The sequence below is a fragment of the Lolium rigidum genome, chromosome 1 (assembly GCF_022539505.1).
Source record: "Lolium rigidum isolate FL_2022 chromosome 1, APGP_CSIRO_Lrig_0.1, whole genome shotgun sequence".
NCBI lineage: Eukaryota > Viridiplantae > Streptophyta > Magnoliopsida > Poales > Poaceae > Lolium > Lolium rigidum.
In genome coordinates this window covers 15,433,867-15,453,491 of record NC_061508.1, presented here as the reverse complement: position 1 = coordinate 15,453,491, position 19,625 = coordinate 15,433,867, and the positions used below count along the sequence as shown (strand labels likewise).

The 19,625-nt window shown below is 42.0% G+C and overlaps 1 protein-coding gene and 2 pseudogenes across 1 annotated transcript; all 3 read right to left on the bottom strand.

Moving 5' to 3' along the window:
• Positions 1 to 105: 105 nt before the first annotated feature.
• LOC124684980 lies at positions 106 to 5,816 on the bottom strand (annotated as a pseudogene).
• A 1,798-nt stretch (positions 5,817 to 7,614) lies between these two features.
• Positions 7,615 to 15,926, bottom strand: LOC124704521 (annotated as a pseudogene).
• Positions 15,927 to 18,211: 2,285 nt separating this feature from the next.
• LOC124704516 (probable trehalose-phosphate phosphatase 7) lies at positions 18,212 to 19,267 on the bottom strand. Its single transcript, XM_047236787.1, has 4 exons — positions 19,083 to 19,267; positions 18,814 to 19,024; positions 18,510 to 18,689; positions 18,212 to 18,381 (listed from the first exon to the last, which is right to left on the bottom strand). Exons 1-4 carry the CDS (start codon positions 19,265 to 19,267, stop codon positions 18,283 to 18,285), a joined length of 675 nt encoding a protein of 224 aa, XP_047092743.1. The 3' UTR covers positions 18,212 to 18,282.
• Positions 19,268 to 19,625: the final 358 nt, after the last annotated feature.

Here is a 19,625-nt window from a genome sequence, read left to right as displayed (position 1 = left end):
TCTTTTGTTGTAGTAAATACAACACATTTGTTCTTGTCATTCCAAGCCAACAGCATTGACCATGTATATTATGGAATTTGGAACTGGAAATTCGTGACACAGAAATTGAAATTTTGTAACCTGGTAGGCATATATACAGTATTTTCATCAGATTTCTTGAGTATTTTTGGCACTTCGGTTGCACAAAAATTTGGATGCATTCTCTAAAACAGAAACATCATACACTTCTCATAAAGACACAGTATAGAGTATTTGATGTTCATATCCCATCCATTAATTATATCAAAAGGATGTCTCTCAGCATAACTTTTGAGTACAAACTGTGTCACATTACTAATACTTTTTCAAACTTGTTCGACTAAATTCTCCGATCTTCTCCCGTAGTTCCACAAGTCAGGCAGTTCACCTCTTATCCAACCAAGCACAACAATAAGCCCTGGTACGAAAACAAATGATATACTCATCAATCGCGCATACTGCAAAGGGAGTAAGTTAAGATGGATGTATATATGAAATTACCTAATGTACATGGAACTAGGTATAGCAACGCTGGTTGACCGTGCCCGTCCATTAGGAAGAGCGCAAGATAGGTAAGGAAAAGGCCTGCATCAGGGTGTGAACAAAATCTGAGCTCTGCAGTCTTACACACAATCCACACAACTATTGGGAGTATATGAGCATAAGCAATACCACAAGAGACACACCATATAGCGCTAGCATCTAACCGTTCGACAGAAATATAATGGAGAACAGTATGAATCAAGCACTTACCAACAGCATATCCCACCGTCAACCACAGGAAATATCCATTTAAGATACCCTTTTTGCCTGCCCTGTCAAATCTGCATCGCACACGGAAGTGAAGGTGTATCATTTAGAAATGAATGTAAAACCAAAATGAAATTTGACAAAATAAAGATTACACATCAGGTAATCAAAACAGAGTAAAGCTCTGGTTGTTAAATGTCCGCAATGTTCCCCAGGCCATCACTAGTTGCTGTGGTTTAGTGTCACACCAGTAAAGCTCTGTTTGTTAAATGTCCATCTTGGACACACCTTGGACAAGCTTTGTGTCTGATCATTCCACAAAAAAACAACTTCGGTTTTGGACTGACATGTTACCAAATGCCCACCTATCCCAGCAGCTACACCTCACTAACCATACCGATACCATGCTCCAAACAGTAGGTTTCAAAACTGGACCGGTCACTGAACCAGCGACAGTCTGTTCAGTGGTTAAACCGGTGGGTCTACCAGTCGGACCACGGTTCTCTATATTTTAGAGTATGCAGAATCCAACACATAGAGTACCTGTAGCTGAATGCAACAAGCAATCCAGGGAAAATTATGTCACCAAAGCCAATCATGTCATAGCCACCCCATGGATCAAAGAAACGAGGTATCCTTAGGAGCATTGGAATTGCTTCCCGTGAGCTGTCACCACTAGCAACCTGGGAGTTTTCATAAAATGGTGAGTAACTTTAACTCAATCACAAGTCAAAGCCCAAAAAGAATGACAGAGCGCTAGGTTACTAAACACGAGCACTTGGTGGATAATAATCTATATAACATCGAACTATATATCACAGAAGAAGTATATGTTCTGAGCATTTCACTACAGTTTCAACTGTGCACATTTCACACTAAATATATCTTATATTGAAAATGGCTTCATCACATAGTTGCAAGATTATTTGATTGACTTTACTGGAAAATCTAGTGTACAAATTGTACAATTAATGCGTAACTGATAGCAAGTCTTAGTGTAAACGTAAAGGTCAACGATGCACTTACTGCAATCATGACATTCTCATGGAATATAAGAGGAGAAATGAAGACCCAGAAGATGTCATACACAAATGCAGCACTAAGAAGAGCTGATGCAACCTGCAAAGATAGTCTTAGATACTTCTGATACATGTAGAATCCATAAAGCTGTTACTTGACGACAATCACTGGAAAAAGACATGCCAATACCCTGATATTAGGTAAGCGCGCCATCTGAAGCACTGTTATCATCAAGCAGATACCACTGCGACAAATACACAGAATGCATGGTTGATGATATGTACTTAATTTTGCAAATACCCTGGGACAAATACACAGAATGTGTGGTTAATGATATGTACTTAATTTTGCAAAGGTCACGTGCAAGCTTTTAGAACATTACATGCCAAGAAATTTAACAACCCAAGTATCAAAATATTAAAAAAGGTCAGCAAGCAGATGAAGTTCACTTATTCAGGGAATTAACCACACATCCTAGTATCAAGATATTAAAAAAGGTCGGCAAACTGATAGCTCTTTTCATATAGTATCAAGCTTAGAAACAGTGCATTTCCAAATATCATTAGCTCTCGAATGACATGCATCTCTTTTCATATAGTATCAAGCTTAGAAACAGAATATGTGATCTCATCCTAAACCCAGCGAATCATAGGTGTAAACTGAAGATATCTGGTCAACACTTTTTTACTTCTGATCTCCATCTCTAGTCCAGTGGAACTAACATGTGAACCTAAGCATCCTAGTGCCAACGTACTAAGTGTGCAACTAATTTAAATGCAAAATTAAGTACATATCATTAAGTGTGCAACCAATTACACAACGCATTTCCAAAAAAAGGAAGAAAAAAATCCAATATCAAACTCTTTTAAAGAGATTAACCTACTGCCTTTCACTTTCTTCTGAATCAAAATGTGGAGTGTATACAACTAAGGGAGTGGTCATCAAAAAATAACTCTCATCCGAACACCCAATAAAGATAAACATAGCAAGAGAACACAAGAATGATCATCGATTCATCTTACAAGGATGTCTTGGCCTATCCAAGCAAATGAAGAACGCCGATAAACGACCCATAGAATGGCAAAGACCGTACAAAACGGTAGTATTCCAACAGACAAAGTCAAGACTTCCCCAAGAAAGGGGACTTCTACAGTTTTTGTCCCCACTCCTTGAAAATCCTGTAAAAGAGGCAATCAATGAGGAGATAAATAGATAAAGAGTATTGACCAACTTGTTAATTTCAAACTCTTCAGGTGTTACCTAGAGAATATTGTCACCAAGCAACTATGCATACCCTGCAAGACACAAACCACAAGCAAACTCATAACTTTATATCTCTCAAAAGAAATATAAGAAACCAAATAAACGTTTCAATAACCAAGCACCGGTAGAAGCATCTGTACAAATAACCAGGCCATGTGATTGAAAAAGTGTAAGCTATAGAATATACAAGAAAATACCACAATACCACCAATGCAGAAGAACACAATCAGCACCCAGGTGACCCAAGACGACATTAGGTAGAACAGGAGGAGAAGGAAAACCGAAGCTACTACAATTAAAACAGCAGCTCCCTTGGCGCTGATTCCAAATATTTCCTTTTCTTGTCTGTGGTTTGTTCCAGAATTAGGTCCTTCCTGCTTAGTTTGAAATGACGAAATTTATATGTGAACAACTTAACGAAGTGATTAAAACTCAAAAATTACTACTCGTTAGCTAGAAACAAAATCAATAAAACAGATTTTTTTGAGAATTATTTGTATGTAGCAAGCTTGCCCCAAAACAAGATAGTTTTTTTAACAAATGCAGAAATGTTGTAAAGTCAGGGCAAAAACGTCTGTAGAATAGCACAGAATCAAACGGCAACATTATATTCTATATTACAGTCTTATTAATGACCCATCAATCGTCCATCTTTCGTATATGATTTACTGATTAGTGGTAAAGCATTGTTCTGAGTTTCAGCATATTTACCACATTTACTACAATTTTGTCAATGATTGTAGCCATAGAAATGTTGAATGCATTCTTGTATGGCATGAGAAGATAAATAGCAACAATATGTCATATAGTTTGGATTGGCACAGAAGTCAGAACCTGCCGCGTGAGCTGATTGCAATGCTCATCAACCTGCTCACATGCAACGAATTCACTCCAAAGTGAGGAGCAGACTATTGTTCCTACAGCCATTATCAATAAGAAGCCTGCTGAAAGTTCCACAACTGGTCGAATTGGCGAATACAACTGGAGCTCAACTGCAGTAAAAGAGCATTCTCTTATTAGCATGCATAGTCTGGTATATCATAAATAAATTCACCAGAATTTGTGACTTATATTAGTCATTCAAGAGAACATTTATTATGCAGGGCACAGTGAGTTACATAGGCGATTGTTAAATAATTAGCCATTTTATCAAAAAAACAGAAGCTAAGTAAAGAAACTCTACCACTGGAGCTAAGTATAAGTATTATTAAGAATATTACGAAGTCAACACTAGTATGGAGAATTATGAGTAGGTACTTACCCCTTGCTCCCTGATCCAACAAATCCTTCAGATTCTTCCCTGCTGACTGTGGTATCATTAGGACAGGGATCGTGACATTAATCGAAGTGTCATTCTCATTGCAAACCATCGCATAAAGCTCTGAGAACACGAAGTTAACCAAATGGATTAATAAGAATCAGGCATGCCTACCTGAGCATGACAGAGATTACAATATTCCAGGCCGTCCATTTATTTAAATAATACCTTCATTGTCATTTATAACCAGTAAACCAGCTGCACCAGCGGCCTGTGCATATTCTGCTTTGGCAGTGAAAGGACATCCTCCGCGTGTTGCAATAGCAACAGAATTTGTTAACTGCAGCAGTAATGATTATATTTGATTAGAATATGCTTGTGAAGACAACTAGATTACCAAAAAGTTACTTCATTGGAGTCGAAATTGAACCTTTGTAGTCACATTAGAGCAGCAGTCAAGAGGATCCGTGAGGACAGAGAACGCCTTTTGAGCTTCATTGAGAGTTGCGGGCAAGGATGCTCCAAATGCAGCGCTTAGTCCAACAAGAGTGGTGCCTTCACTTCCGTTCACCCAATTCTTCACCTTGACCTGGAGAGAATTTGGAGCATGAGAAAGAATGGGGGACTAGGCAAAGTAGTACTGCTTCCAACCCTTTAAAATGTGGGTTAACGAATACAGGACCTAAGTCTTGGTGGCATCTCTGCTTTTGTTGCGGAACTTGTTGGTTATAGTGCCAAATATATCAACCAAGGTGGACAATATACTAGGGGTAGCTGCCCTTGTATTCCGAACTTGTACATCATTTTTTCCAGAACTGCCAAGACGGACAGGGGTGTTACTTCATTATTTCAACTGAGGTGGACTGTCGACTAGGCGCACTTTCTTGTATTTGCATACACTCTGAAGTTTAACAATGGAGTAATCTTTTAGGATGCTACTGACCAGAGTGGGTTAATTTGTGTGCCCAGAATGATAGGATGGCGAGTTGATTTACTGGTTGCTGTTGCAGAAGATTACTAATATCAGAATATCTGGTTTCTACATACAAGTTGTTTTGTGCTGGCCATTAGAAAGCAAGTAGGATCTATTAGCCCAGCCCTGAGCATATTTGTGTTGTTCTGAACTGGAAGAGATATTGCTTCTTCTTGCCTACTAGCATGGAATGGTGGGTACAGATTGGGCATCAAAAAGAGTTAGGTGCCTATCTATCTATCTATGTATGTCGAGAAATCCCACATTGTTCATCGAAAAATCGCGTAGGACTAAATTCTCGAATCCCCTAGAAGAGCGTCAGAGAGATTCTTGGAGAAGAGAATGGATGGGGATTGGGTGCTAGTAACGAGTTACCAGCTGGAACTTGTTGGAGCAGCCGGGGGAGGCGGCGTTGCCGCGGTAGCTCCTGGAGGCGTCGTCGGCTGCCGCGCGTCCGGGTCCGGCGAGGAGCAAGAGGGCGACGAGTACGGGCAGGAAGAGGACGCGGCAGACCGCCATGGCCGTCGGCCGGAGCCCTGGCGACGCTCCACGATGGTGCCGCCGACGCCGAAGGTGATGGTCGTGTCGTGTGAGTCTCAGACCTCACCACCACTTTGATTAGTTCGGAAGGAAGGAGGAAATTCGTTTCGATTTGGACCGGAGATGGGATCCATGTTGGAACTAATCTTGTTATTGGAGTATGTTTAAGTTGTTTTGTTTTTCAGTTATCCTGTGTAATCGAGTTACCGGCCGGAAAGATGTGATCCCGTGTGTGTACAAGCTGATGGCACGGTGTAGTTAGGAAAATGCATGTAGTCTAGCTGAGAGGATAAGTGTGTGTGTGCCAGCGAAAGACTAGCTCTAGGAGTGATCAAGTTAGTCAAAAAAAAAAAAAGGTGGATGCGTGTGAGTCCTTGGATGTAGCTGCATGCATCTGACCTAGTGGATGAGTGGCCTAGTCGTGTGGTCGCATGGCATAAGAATAGGTCACGGTGTGTTAGTGCTAGATCAGGAGTTAGTGGATGCGTATTAGCCTGTGAGTCTGGCTATTTAAGCCCATATGTAATCAGCTGAGTTTGTGGAGTTTAGAACAAGAGAAAAGAAAGCACAAATGCGGTGCTGCGAAAAATACTCGTGTGTTCTTCTCCACCATATGTATGTGTGTTGTATCTTGGGCTAATTCTATCAATCCAACCAAGTCAAAGGAGCTGGAACCGAACGTGTTAAAATGACGCTTTCATGTCCTGAATACATGTTTCTGTTTTTTTTTTCCTCTTAGAGCAATCACGAATACATGTTTCTGTTTTCTTCTTAGAGCAAGTGAGCAACCATATATTTTATCAGGGATTTGCTAATGAACTAAATTCATGTTCAGTCAAATTCTACACCATTTAATTGCGTTGTGAATCGTACATATGAATTGCAAATTAGATTCCAACTCATCTTTTTTCAGTTGTAAGTGTAGTTGCAAATGAAGTCATGGAGACATGATTCGATCTCAAAGCTCGGCTACATTTGGATAAACTGTTTCGATATGTAGTTTTTGTGGAGCTAGGTCTTGGAGAAATACATGCAGGGCTGCATGTATTAAACTTTGCATATCATTTGCTTCAGCTTACTCTCTCTTTAACCTCTTTTACATACTCTTTCCTAATCAACACAATCATACTCGAGTTTTCTTAGCTGCAAATTTTCAATTTCATGCTCATGTTCAAAAAAAAAAAAATTGAGCTGATTTTGCTTAATTAATCGCACACGATCGACCGTTTGAAGATTCATATGAGGAGTACGTTCACCTCACCGGTTCACTCAACTTTCATACTGTATGTATTTGTTTGGGCGAATGTGGATTGATAGATATGTACCGAGTCTTTGGCACATGAGCACCGATGCTCCTGCTTTTTTAAAATCCTATTTTTTTAAATCTAAAAAATTGAAATTAAATACCCACATGCATATAAACATTTCGAAGGTACAGTAAGAATTTTGGAGAAAAATATGTTGTATTTTGAGCTATGCAAAAAGACAAATTTCTTACAAATATCAACCCTGTAGCAACAATTTTTTTGCATGTAGCTCAAAATACAATGCAATTTGTACCAAAACTTCGCACGAGTATTCGCAGATGCTCAACATGGCATTTACCTTCTGGGTTCTTTTGTTGTAGTAAATACAACACATTTATTCTTGTCATTCCAAGCCAACAGCATTGACCATGTATATTATGGAATTTGGAACTGGAAATTCGTGACACGGAAATTGAAATTTTGTAACCTGGTAGGCATATATATAGTATTTTCATCAGATTTCTTGAGTATTTTTGGCACTTCGGTTGCACAAAAATTTGGATGCATTCTCTAAAACAGAAACATCATACACTTCTCATGAAGACACAGTATAGAGTATTTCATGTTCATATCCCATCCATTAATTATATCAAAAGGATGTTTCTCAGCATAACTTTTGAGTACAAACTGTGTCACATTACTAATACTTTTTCAAACTTGTTCGACTAAATTCTCCGATCTTCTCCCGTAGTTCCACAAGTCAGGCAGTTCACCTCTTATCCAACCAAGCACAACAATAAGCCCTGGTACGAAAACAAATGATATACTCATCAATCGCGCATACAGCAAAGGGAGTAAGTTAAGATGAATGTATATATGAAATTACCTAATGTACATGGAACTAGGTATAGCAACGCTGGTTGACCGTGCCCGTCCATTAGGAAGAGCGCAAGATAGGTAAGGAAAAGGCCTGCATCAGGGTGTGGACAAAATCTGAGCTCTGCAGTCTTACACACAATCCACACAACTATTGGGAGTATATGAGCATAAGCAATACCACAAGAGACACACCATATAGCGCTAGCATCTAACCGTTCGACAGAAATATAATGGAGAACAGTATGAATCAACCACTTACCAACAGCATATCCCACCGTTAACCACAGGAAATATCCATTTAAGATACCCTTTTTGCCTGCCCTGTCAAATCTGCATCGCACACGGAAGTGATGGTGTATCATTTAGAAATGAATGTAAAACCAAAATGAAATTTGACAAAATAAAGATTACACATCAGGTAATCAAAACAGAGTAAAGCTCTGGTTGTTAAATGTCCGCAATGTTCCCCAGGCCATCACTAGTTGCTGTGGTTTAGTGTCACACCAGTAAAGCTCTGTTTGTTAAATGTCCATCTTGGACACACCTTGGACAAGCTTTGTGTCTGATCATTCCACAAAAAAACAACTTCGGTTTTGGACTGACTTGTGGGCGGGGATAATCATTCCGGTCCTGGGAGAGGTGGCGACACCAGTCTGAGCTGAGGGAAGCCAGCCAATTGAGTCACTGAAACGACCGCAGGAGGCGCACCCTAAGCCCAGCTTCTCGGAGCTGCCCACCTATCCCAGCAGCTACACCTCACTAACAGTAGGTTTCAAAACTGGACCGGTCACTGAACCAGCAACAGTCTGTTCAGTGGTTCAACCAGTGGGTCTCCCAGTCGGACACGGTTCTCTATATTTTAGAGTATGCAGAATCCAACACATAGAGTACCTGTAGCTGAATGCAACAAGCAATCCAGGGAAAATTATGTCACCAAAGCCAATCATGTCATAGCCACCCCATGGATCAAAGAAACGAGGTATCCTTAGGAGCATTGGAATTGCTTCCACTGAGCTGTCACCACTAGCAACCTGGGAGTTTTCATAAAATGGTGAGTAACTTTAACTCAATCACAAGTCAAAGCCCAAAAAGAATGACAGAGCGCTAGGTTACTAAACACGAGCACTTGGTGGATAATAATCTATATAACATCGAACTATATATCACAGAAGAAGCATATGTTCTGAGCATTTCACTACAGTTTCAACTGTGCACATTTGCCTCAACGGTATGGGTCATAAGAGCACCAAATTAGATCATAACAGTTCACACTAAATATATCTTATATTGAAAATGGCTTCATCACATAGTTGCAAGATTATTTGATTGACTTTACTGGAAAATCTACTGTACAAATTGTACAATTAATGCGTAACTGATAGCAAGTCTTAGTGTAAACGTAAAGGTCAACGATGCACTTACTGCAATCATGACACTCTCATGGAATATAAGAGGAGAAATGAAGACCCAGAAGATGTCATACACAAATGCAGCACTAAGAAGAGCTGATGCAACCTGCAAAGATAGTCTTAGATACTTCTGATACATGTAGAATCCATAAAGCTGTTACTTGACGACAATCACTGGAAAAAGACATGCCAATACCCTGATATTAGGTAAGCGCGCCATCTGAAGCACTTGTTATCATCAAGCGGATACCCTGCGACAAATACACAGAATGCATGGTTAATGATATGTACTTAATTTTGCAAATACCCTGGGACAAATACACTGAGAATGTGTGGTTAATGATATGTACTTAATTTTGCAAAGGTCACGTGCAAGCTTTTAGAACATTACATGCCAAGAAATTTAACAACCCAAGTATCAAAATATTAAAAAATGTCGGCAAGCAGATGAAGTTCACTTATTCAGGGAATTAACCACACATCCTAGTATCAAGATATTAAAAAAGGTCGGCAAACTGATAGCTCTTTTCATATAGTATCAAGCTTAGAAACAGTGCATTTCCAAATATCATTAGCTCTCGAATGACATGCATCTCTTTTCATATAGTATCAAGCTTAGAAACAGAATATGTGATCTCATCCTAAATCCAGCGAATCATAGGTGTAAACTGAAGATATCTGGTCAACACTTTTTTACTTCTGATCTCCATCTCTAGTCCACAGTGGAACTAACATGTGAACCTAAGCATCCTAGTGCCAACGTACTAACAGGTTAAGTGTGCAACTAATTTAAATGCAAAATTAAGTACATATCATTAAGTGTGCAACCAATCTTCTATCTCTAAATAGGAGTCCCCCACTAGCTGATTTTGCTGCCATCTCCTGCGTCCACGTCATCCTCCAGTTCGGGCAACCTCGTACGATACCCGCGCTCTGCATCATGCCTTGGTGCGCTGCATGTCTCTACTCCCTCGCGTAGTCCCGTGCATCCACATTCCCATACTTCCTCAACATGGGCTGGTGAAGCCACTTCGGCTAGATATCGCTTGGTAGGCTTCCCAGGCCAGGTGGGCTGGATATCCCTTCATGGGATCGCGCAGCCGCATGGACTCCCTTAAGAAGGTTCGTCTCGAAGGAAAAAAAAAACACTCTTCTTTAGTATGGCTCTGTAATCACCGTGCCAATATCTCCTACGCTGCCGCGACCGAAGGCCTCCCTGCCACTAATGCTCATGAAACCGCCGCATCCCAATCGCTTCATTTTAGTACCGTAGTCTCGTCACCTCCCCACACCAAGCCTACCGTCTTTCCATATACGCTGGGTGGCAGCAAAAGCGGAGATGCCAGTATGCCACCATCGCCTCCAGGGCTCCAGGACGCCACCATCCCGCTGTTGGTTTCACAAGAACTAGGATCGAGTATATGTACTTGTACATAGGTACTCATGGAGGCAGGGATGAGCAAGGTCGAAGGCCCTCCCTCACGGCTCTTTTGCCTATCTTTCCTCCTATTCTGAATTCTTTGCTGCAGCCTGCAGATCGAGCAAGATACATGTACATAGGTACTCATGGAGGCAGCGGATGTGCAAGATCGAGATGTTGAAGTTGCAGCCTGCAGATGTAGTTTTTCAGTAAGTTTTCTTCTCGCATATAATGATTTTCCACAACCGTATTATTTTCTTGAGCAATGCTACACGTACGACCAAATCGTACGATCATTTACGTACGACCAGACTCAAATCAGGTTTAGTCAGGATATGGGACCCATCATTGGAAATCACCTGTGAGTCTTGTCGTACTAAAATCATACACAAGAAAGTCGTACGTGAGGCATTTCCGTATTTTCTTTGAGGTAGAGACTATTTCAAATTATTTTGTTCCGTAAGTTATGGTCTGAAAAGACGGTGCATGTTATTCTGATTGTGTTTCTCTGGTTCCATAGCTCTCTCATGCATGTGGCTTATTGATTATTATGCCATTCACAACATATTACTCTGATGGAAATTGAAGGTCGTTTAGTAGACCCAAACCTACAAGTGTCTCCCTTCTCTACGAGTTGATTCCCTCTACTTAATCTTGCAATCGCAGCTCCCCACGTCAGCCGTGCATCACCTCACTTTCCAGGGATTGGCACCATTATAACTTTCTGAAGTAAGTTCTTAAAATCAGTTGGAATGGATTTTGTGAATCCCACTTAAGATATTGGCTAAGTTTTAATTTCTTTTTGCTGCCCCTTTTCTAATTCCACCGATGGCTAGATACAGAAGTCCCCGTTTATCCCATGGAAAGAAGAAATTGGACATTGATAGTGTTCACCAAAACAGTTAATCGATGCATGTCATTTTGATTTACTTACAAGTTACATCTTTGAAGTAGCAAAATACATAGAGGATCCTGTGGTTTGTATAGTCAGTGTCGGCTGCATAATATTATATTCTGCATAGTCCTTCAACTTTTCTTTCAAGTTTGCACTTTTGTATGATGTGTTCTTCAGGTATCCTTCATCTCCTATTACATTTTTTTTCATGTTTACAAATGAACTATATATACTATATTTGGCAGGTTTAAAAGTTACTGGCACCATTGGGGAAATCCCACAATATAATTGGTGAGTAATTACTGCTATATTTAGTTTAGGTTGTCTTTGTTTTATTTTCTTGGACGCACCCTGCATTTCCCATCTAGATAATGAATTTTCAGGTCTGTGTTCATCAAAGCCCAACAAGCACGTGATGTTTGTCTGTGTAGATGTATCTAGCTCCAGCCATGTTTCCTCCTTCTATTTGATTAAATCGGAATTCCTTCATTTTATTTGGTATTTGGCACATTTCGGGTTTTCAACTATAGATGGGTAAAAAGATGTATATTTATACCTCACGAAGGTTATTTTTGTGCAATTATTGTTCTTTGAAGTGCATTCATCCAGGGTTTGTATTATTGTTTGAACTTCTCAATCATGACTTCATGAGTTGAATTTTCTAATATACACATACCATTTTATTTGTCGTTGTATATCTTGAATAAGGCTATCTCCTTTTTAATTTACTATCCAAGGAAAAGGCAGAAAGAGATGGGAAATGAAGAAGTAAGTGAATGCATTGCCAAGAAAATTTTCAAGGTTACCTGAACACAATACATAACGGGTAAACATGTGAAAACACTATGTTGTAAGACTATTGCAATCATATAGCAAACAAAATAGAATTATTTGTATTAACATTACTATGATTTGCATCTGCTGATCGCTCCTTTTTCTTTGTATGGTGTTGTGCAAATATTTCAGTTGAATTAATTTTCTTATGAGATATTTACTTCATCATCTTTAACTAAAGTATCCGCAGCAACGCGCGGGGTATCATCTAGTTACACAACGCATTTCCAAAAAAAGGAAGAAAAAAATCCAATATCTAACTCTTTTAAAGAGATTAACCTACTGCCTTTCACTTTCGTCTGAATCAAAATGTGGAGTGTATACAACTAAGGGAGTGGTCATCAAAAAATAACTCTCATCCGAACACCCAATAAAGATAAACATAGCAAGAGAACACAAGAATGATCATCGATTCATCTTACAAGGATGTCTTGGCCTATCCAAGCAAATGAAGAACGCCGATAAACGACCCATAGAATGGCAAAGACCGTACAAAACGGTAGGATTCCAACGAGACAAGGTCAAGACTTCCCCAAGAAAGGGGACTTCTACGAGTTTTTGTTCCCACTCCTTGAAAATCCTCGTAAAAGAGGCAATCAATGAGGAGATAAATAGATAAAGAGTATTGACCAACTTGTTAATTTCAAACTATTCGGGTGTTACCTAGAGAATATTGTCACCAAGCAACTATGCATACCCTGCAAGACACAAACCACAAGCAAACTCATAACTTTATATCTCTCAAAAGAAATATAAGAAACCAAATAAACGTTTCAATAACCAAGCACCGGTAGAAGCATCTGTACAAATAACCAGGCCATGTGATCGAAAAAGTGTAAGCTATAGAATATACAAAAAAATACCTCAATACCACCAATGCAGAAGAACACGATCAGCACCCGGGTGACCCAAGACGACATTAAGTAGAACGGGAGGAGAAGGAAAACCGAAGCTACTACAATAAAAACAGCAGCTCCTTGGCGCTGATTTCAAATATTTCCTTTTCTTGTACGTGGTTTGTTCCAGAATTAGGTCCTTCACTGCTTAGTTTGAAATGACGAAATTTATATGTGAACAACTTAACGAAGTGATAAAAACTCAAAAATTACTACTCGTTAGCTAGAAACAAAATCAATAAAACAGATTTTTTTTGAGAATTATTTGTATGTAGCAAGCTTGCCCCAAAACAAGATAGTTTTTTTTAACAAATGCAGAAATGCTGTGTAAAGTCGGGGCAAAAACGTACGTAGAATAGCACGAGAATCAAACGGCAACATTATATTCTATATTACAGTCTTATTAATGACCCATCAATCATCCATCTTTCATACATGATTTACTGATTAGTGGTAAAGCATTGTTCTGAGTTTCAGCATATTTACCACATTTATTACTACAATTTTATCACTGATTGTAGCCATAGAAATGTTGAATGCATTCTTGTATGGCATGAGAAGATAAATAACAACAATATGTCATATAGTTTGGATTGGCACAAAAGTCAGAACCTGCCGTGTGAGCTGATTATAATGCTCATCAACCTGCTCACATGCAACGAATTCACTCCAAAGAGAGGAGCAGACTATTGTTCCTACAGCCATTATCAATAAGAAGCCTGCTGAAAGTTCCACAACTGGTCGAATTGGCGAATACAACTGGAGCTCAAGCTGCAGTAAAAGAGCATTCTCTTATTAGCATGCATAGTCTGGTATATCGTAAATAAATTCACCAGAATTTGTGACTTATATTAGTCATTCAAGAGAACATTTATTATGTAGGGCACAGTGAGTACATAAGTGATTGTTAAGTAATTAGCCATTTTATCAAAAAAACAGAAGCTAAGTAAAGAAACTCTACCAGTGGAGCAAAGTATAAGTAATTAAGAATATTACGAAGTCAACACTAGTATGGAGAATTATGAGTAGGTACTTACCCCTTGCTCCCTGATCCAACAAATCCTTCAGATTCTTCCCTGCTGACTGTGGTATCATTAGGACAGGGATCGTCACATTAATCGAAGTGTCATTCTCATTGCAAACCATCGCATAAAGCTCTGAGAACACGAAGTTAACCAAATGGATTAATAAGAATCAGGCATGCCTACACTGAGCATGACAGAGATTACAATATTCCGGGCCGTCCATTTAAATAATACCTTCACTGTCATTTATAACCGGTAAACCAGCTGCACCAGCTGCCTGTGCATTTTCTGCTTTGGCAGTGAAAGGACATCCTCCGCGTGTTGCAATAGCAATAGAATTTGTTAACTGCAGCAGTAATGATTATATTTGATTAGAATATGCTAGTGAAAACAACTAGATTGCCAAGTTACATTGGAGTCGAAATTGAACCTTTGTAGTCACATTAGAGCAGCAGTCAAGAGGATCCGTGAGGACAGAGAACGCCTTTCGAGCTTCATTGACAGTTGCGGGCAAGGATGCTCCAAATGCTGCGCTTAGTCCAACAAGAGTGGTGCCTTCACTTCCGTTCACCCAATTCTTCACCTTGACCTGGAGATAATTTGGAGCATGAGAAAGAATGGGGAACTAGGCACAGTAGTATTGCTTCCGTTTAAAATGTGGGTCAACGAATACAGGGCCTAAGTCTTGGTGTTATCTCTGCTTTTGTTGCGGAACTTGTTGGTTATAGTGCCAAATATATCAATCAGGGTGGAGAATAGAAAAGGGGTAGCTGCCCTTGTATTAGGAACTTGTACAGCATTTTTTTGCAGAACTGGCAAGACAGACAGACAGGGGTGCTACTTCATTAGTTCAACTGAGGTGGACTGTCGACTAGGCGCACTTTCTTGTGTTTGCATACACTCTGAAGTGTAACAGGAGAAATCTTTTGGGTTGCTACTGGCCAGAGTGGGTTACTTTGTGTGCCCAGATAGGATCGCGAGTTGATTTACTGGTTGCTGTTGCAGAAGATTATTATACTCAGGATATCTGGTTCCTACATACAAGTTGTTTTGTGCTGGCCAATAGAAAGCAAGTAGGATTCTGCCAACGTCACAACAGGGTTCCCATCTATTAGCCCAGCCCTGAGCACATTAGTGTTGTTCTGAACTGGAAGAGATATTGCTTCTTGCCTACTACTAGCATGGAAGGGTGGGTACAGATTGGACATCAAACAGAGTTAGCTATCTATGTCGAGAAATCCCACATTGTTCGCCGGGAAATCGTGTTTGACTAAATTCTCGAATCGCTAGCAGAGCGTCAGAGAGATCTCGTGGAGAACAGAACGGATGGGGATTGGGTGCTAGTAACGAGTTACCAGCTGGAACTTGTTGGAGCAGCCGGGGGAGGCGACGTTGCCGCGGTAGCTCCTGGAGGCGTCGTCGGCCGCCGCGCGTCCGGGTACGGCGAGGAGCAGGAGGGCGACGAGTACGGACAGGAAGAGGCCGCGGCGGACCGCCATGGCCATCGGCCGGAGCCCTGGCGACGCTCCACGATGGTGCCGCCGACGCCGAAGGTGATGGTCGTGTCGTGTGAGTCTCAGACCTCACCACCACTTTGATTAGTTCGGAAGGAAGGAGGAAATTCGTTTCGATTTGGACCGGAGATGGGATCCATCATCCAACCAAGTCAAAGGAGCTGGAACCGAACGTGTTTGCAAAATGACGCTTTCATGTCCTGAATACATGTTTCGGTTTCTTTTTTCTTACAGCAATCACGAATACATGTTTCTGTTTTCTTCTTAGAGCAACAATATATATTTATCAGGGATTTGCTAGTGAACTAAATTCATGCTCAATCAAATCCTACACCATTTAATTGCATCCTGAATCGTGCATATGAATTGCAAATTAGATTGCAACCGGGAAGTTATAAGTGTAGTTGCAAATGAAGTCATGGAGACATGGAGTGGATTCGATGTCAAAGCATCTTTTGGCTACATTTGGATAATTGCAAATTAGAATGAAGTCATGGAGACATGGCTACACCATTTCTATAGCAGCGTTTTTCCTAGAATCAGTATCAATCTCACGGAGGTGCGGCGTCATGGAGGTACGTTGTGTAGGTGTAGACAGTGTCGTCACTGACCTTGTTGTGCAATGCTCAAAGGTTCAGCGTGTCATATTTATATTTGTCTTGCACTTAGGTAACGTAAATTTCGCGGCCACCATCGGTGGCGGCATGCTATTCTTTCGACGCACCGTCGTGGTATCCCTTTGTGCCGGCTTCGTGTATGGCCGCATGAGGATGGTTGTGGTAAGTGAGAGGTAATGACATGATGTGAATAAGAGGTGAGGCTAAAACTATGCTCGTATACAACCAAACATACTAGGTTTTGTTTCTCTGCTGGAAACAAATCTTCACGGGTCACCAAACGAAATTCAAAATATGACCGTCGCATTTTGGACGGGCTATGTTCCCTGGGAAATCTAAGATGGCCGCATGCTACCAAATACACCTAGAGTAGTCAATAGACATGTCCCAAAGACATGTTTACCTTTTTCCGTTTGCAAGGGAGGCAATTAGCGAATGAATACAATATCAAATACCAAATTATGGTCAGACATTAGACTCCGAAAAGAAATGAACATATACCACATGCACATAAAAAAGATATAGTCAATATGCATGCAGGGGCGGAGCTAGCAATATGGCATGGTTTGGCGTCCGCCATACCTAAACTTTGGCGTTAATACTAGGTTTATATGCAGATACGCTTCAGGATTGTATTCTGAATTCTGCTCACTGCTGCCATCGATGGGCAACCGTGCATCGCTGCTGTTTGGGAAGCCAGAAAGAATCGAACCGGTAAGTACAGTCCCGTATTGGGCCTGGTGATCAGCTGGGCCTGATGGGTAAATCATTTGAGATTTTGGGTTGTACGCTCATTGGCATGGAGGCTCAGAGATCGATCGAGACACAGAACACGATCCTGCTAGTTGCAGACTCAGAAACCGATCGGGATCATTGCGGTTGCAGAGCGGAGGCGGCAACGCAGAGTCACCAAAAACCGCAGACTACTAGACAATGGCGCGACGTCGGCGCGACGGCAAGGCCGCGAGAGCGACTGGTCGAGTAAGGACATGGTGTTGAAGAACACCAAGTACACAATGCAAGGTATTTGATTTTGGAACTATATTGGCGCTTCGAATTGGCGATTCACACAAAAATAACCCTTTGTTGCAACTATAGCACAGACTGACCCTTCGGGCAAATTATTTCACTCATCTAACCCTTTTGTGTGGCGCCCCTCACATGGGCGCCACACATGGCAGTGTGGCGCCCGTGCCTGCGGCGCCACTCTCCCAGCCGACGTGGCGCCCTCGACGCTAAGCTGGTGCGCCGATCCGACGTGGCAGGATGTGTGGCGCCCGTGGGAGGGGCGCCACACTACTCTTTATATATAATGTCTGTCTAGAGATGATAGAAGAATGTGGTAGCTCAGTTGGATGAAGCCTTTGCTTCCCAATCATAGGTCATAAGTTCGAACCTCCGCACCACCTGAATTTATTTTTATTTTTAAAAATTATGCTAGACATTGTAGTATGTTTAAAACATGAAATCTAGCCTCGTACTGTTTTGTAGAGTTTTTTTTTATCATCTCTTGCTTGCAAACTGAATAAACTAGAATTGCATGTTTATCTTCTCTTGCTTCGGGTACTCCCGCACCACGGACTTCACCGTCTCCGCCACCGCTGCCCAACCCTGCAACAAGCACGCGCCATCATTATCATCGTGTTTAGGAAATTGAAGGAACAAATCGAGTAGCAGAATTTAAGAACAGCTGATGTAAACAGGCGAGCAGTTTGGGTAGCTAGCTAGGGTCGATGATGTGGTTGTGAGGTCGAAGCCAAGATGCGTACCTGCTCGATCATGGGCATGAACTCGCTTGCTGGCTGAAACAGAACTCCTTTAGCCTGCAAGACAAAAGGTATATGGCTTTAGCTTGTGATCATGTCAGAATATTCGTGCGAATAAAACTGACTCGCGCCCATGCTCGAAGGACGATGCATGTCATGGGGGAGATCGAGGAGGATTAGCTCACCTTGGAGTTGGACTTTGCGTGGCCGGCGGAGGATTTGGCCGGGCCCTTGATGTCCATGCCGTGGCTGCCGGCGTAGTACAGCTCCGCCAGCTTGACGAACTCGAACACCTTGTCGCGGCACCGGCCGCTGACGATCGCCGTCGGGAACTGCTTGGCGACGCTGCGCACTGCCATCCGCATCTGCAGGTTCGTTCATCGTTGGAAGTTAATAACGTGCGCGCAGATGAGCAGAGGTGCATGGTAACTGAAGTTAGGGAGCAGAGTGTGACAGGGGAGAGGAGACATAGTTAATTGGCAGGCTCACCGTGTCGCTCATGAAGGCGGCGTCGGGGTCATTGACGATGGGCGACAGCGTGCCGTCGTAGTCGAGGAACATGACGATCTGCTTCCCCTTGGACGCCGCCACGATCTCCTCGAACTTGCCAAGCGCCGATGGGTGCCTCGCCTGCACGCGCACACATAGATGATTCGTTGTGTTAGCGAGACATGTAAAACCAAGAAGATAGTGCAAGATTCTATCGGTATAAACACTAGAAAGCGGCATGCAGTGAACGGACCATCGAGGCGGCGTGCTCCTCGTCGACGCCGGCGGCCCTGGCGTGCGTGGGCGAAGACGCCCGCATGGACTCGACCAGCCCCGCGCCGAGCTCCGCTTGCGCCGCCCGCAGGCACTTGCGGCGCACGGCCATCCCTGCCCCGGCTCGCGGCGGCGGGTACGGGAACAGAGGCCCCGGGCAAAGGCACGCCGTCGCTGCCATGCCCACAGTACGAGGAGATAAAAAAAACTCTACACGAGGCTAGATTTCATGTTTTAAACATAGTACAATGTCTAGCATAATTTTTAAAAATAAAAATAAATTCGGGTGGTGCGGAGGTTTGAACTCATGACCTGGGATTGGGAAGGAAAGGGTTCATCCAATTGAGCTATTACAATCTTCTGTCATCTCTAGACAGACATTATATATAAAGAGTAGTGTGGCGCCCCTCCCACGGGCGCCACACATCCTGCCACGTCGGATCGGCGCACCAGCTCAGCGTCGAGGACGCCACGTCGGCTAGGAGAGTGGCGCCGCAGGCACGGGCGCCACACTGCCATGTGTGGCGCCCATGGGAGGG

Coding starts and splice junctions, on each gene's coding strand:
- LOC124704516 (XM_047236787.1), bottom strand. CDS start 19,267: ATGGCAGCGACGGCGTGCCTTTGCCCGGGGCCTCTGTTCCCGTACCCG. Junction 18,690..18,813: donor CCGCCTTCATGAGCGACACG/GTGAGCCTGCCA, acceptor ACGAACCTGCAG/ATGCGGATGGCAGTGCGCAG. Junction 18,382..18,509: donor ACGCAAAGTCCAACTCCAAG/GTGAGCTAATCC, acceptor TTTGTCTTGCAG/GCTAAAGGAGTTCTGTTTCA.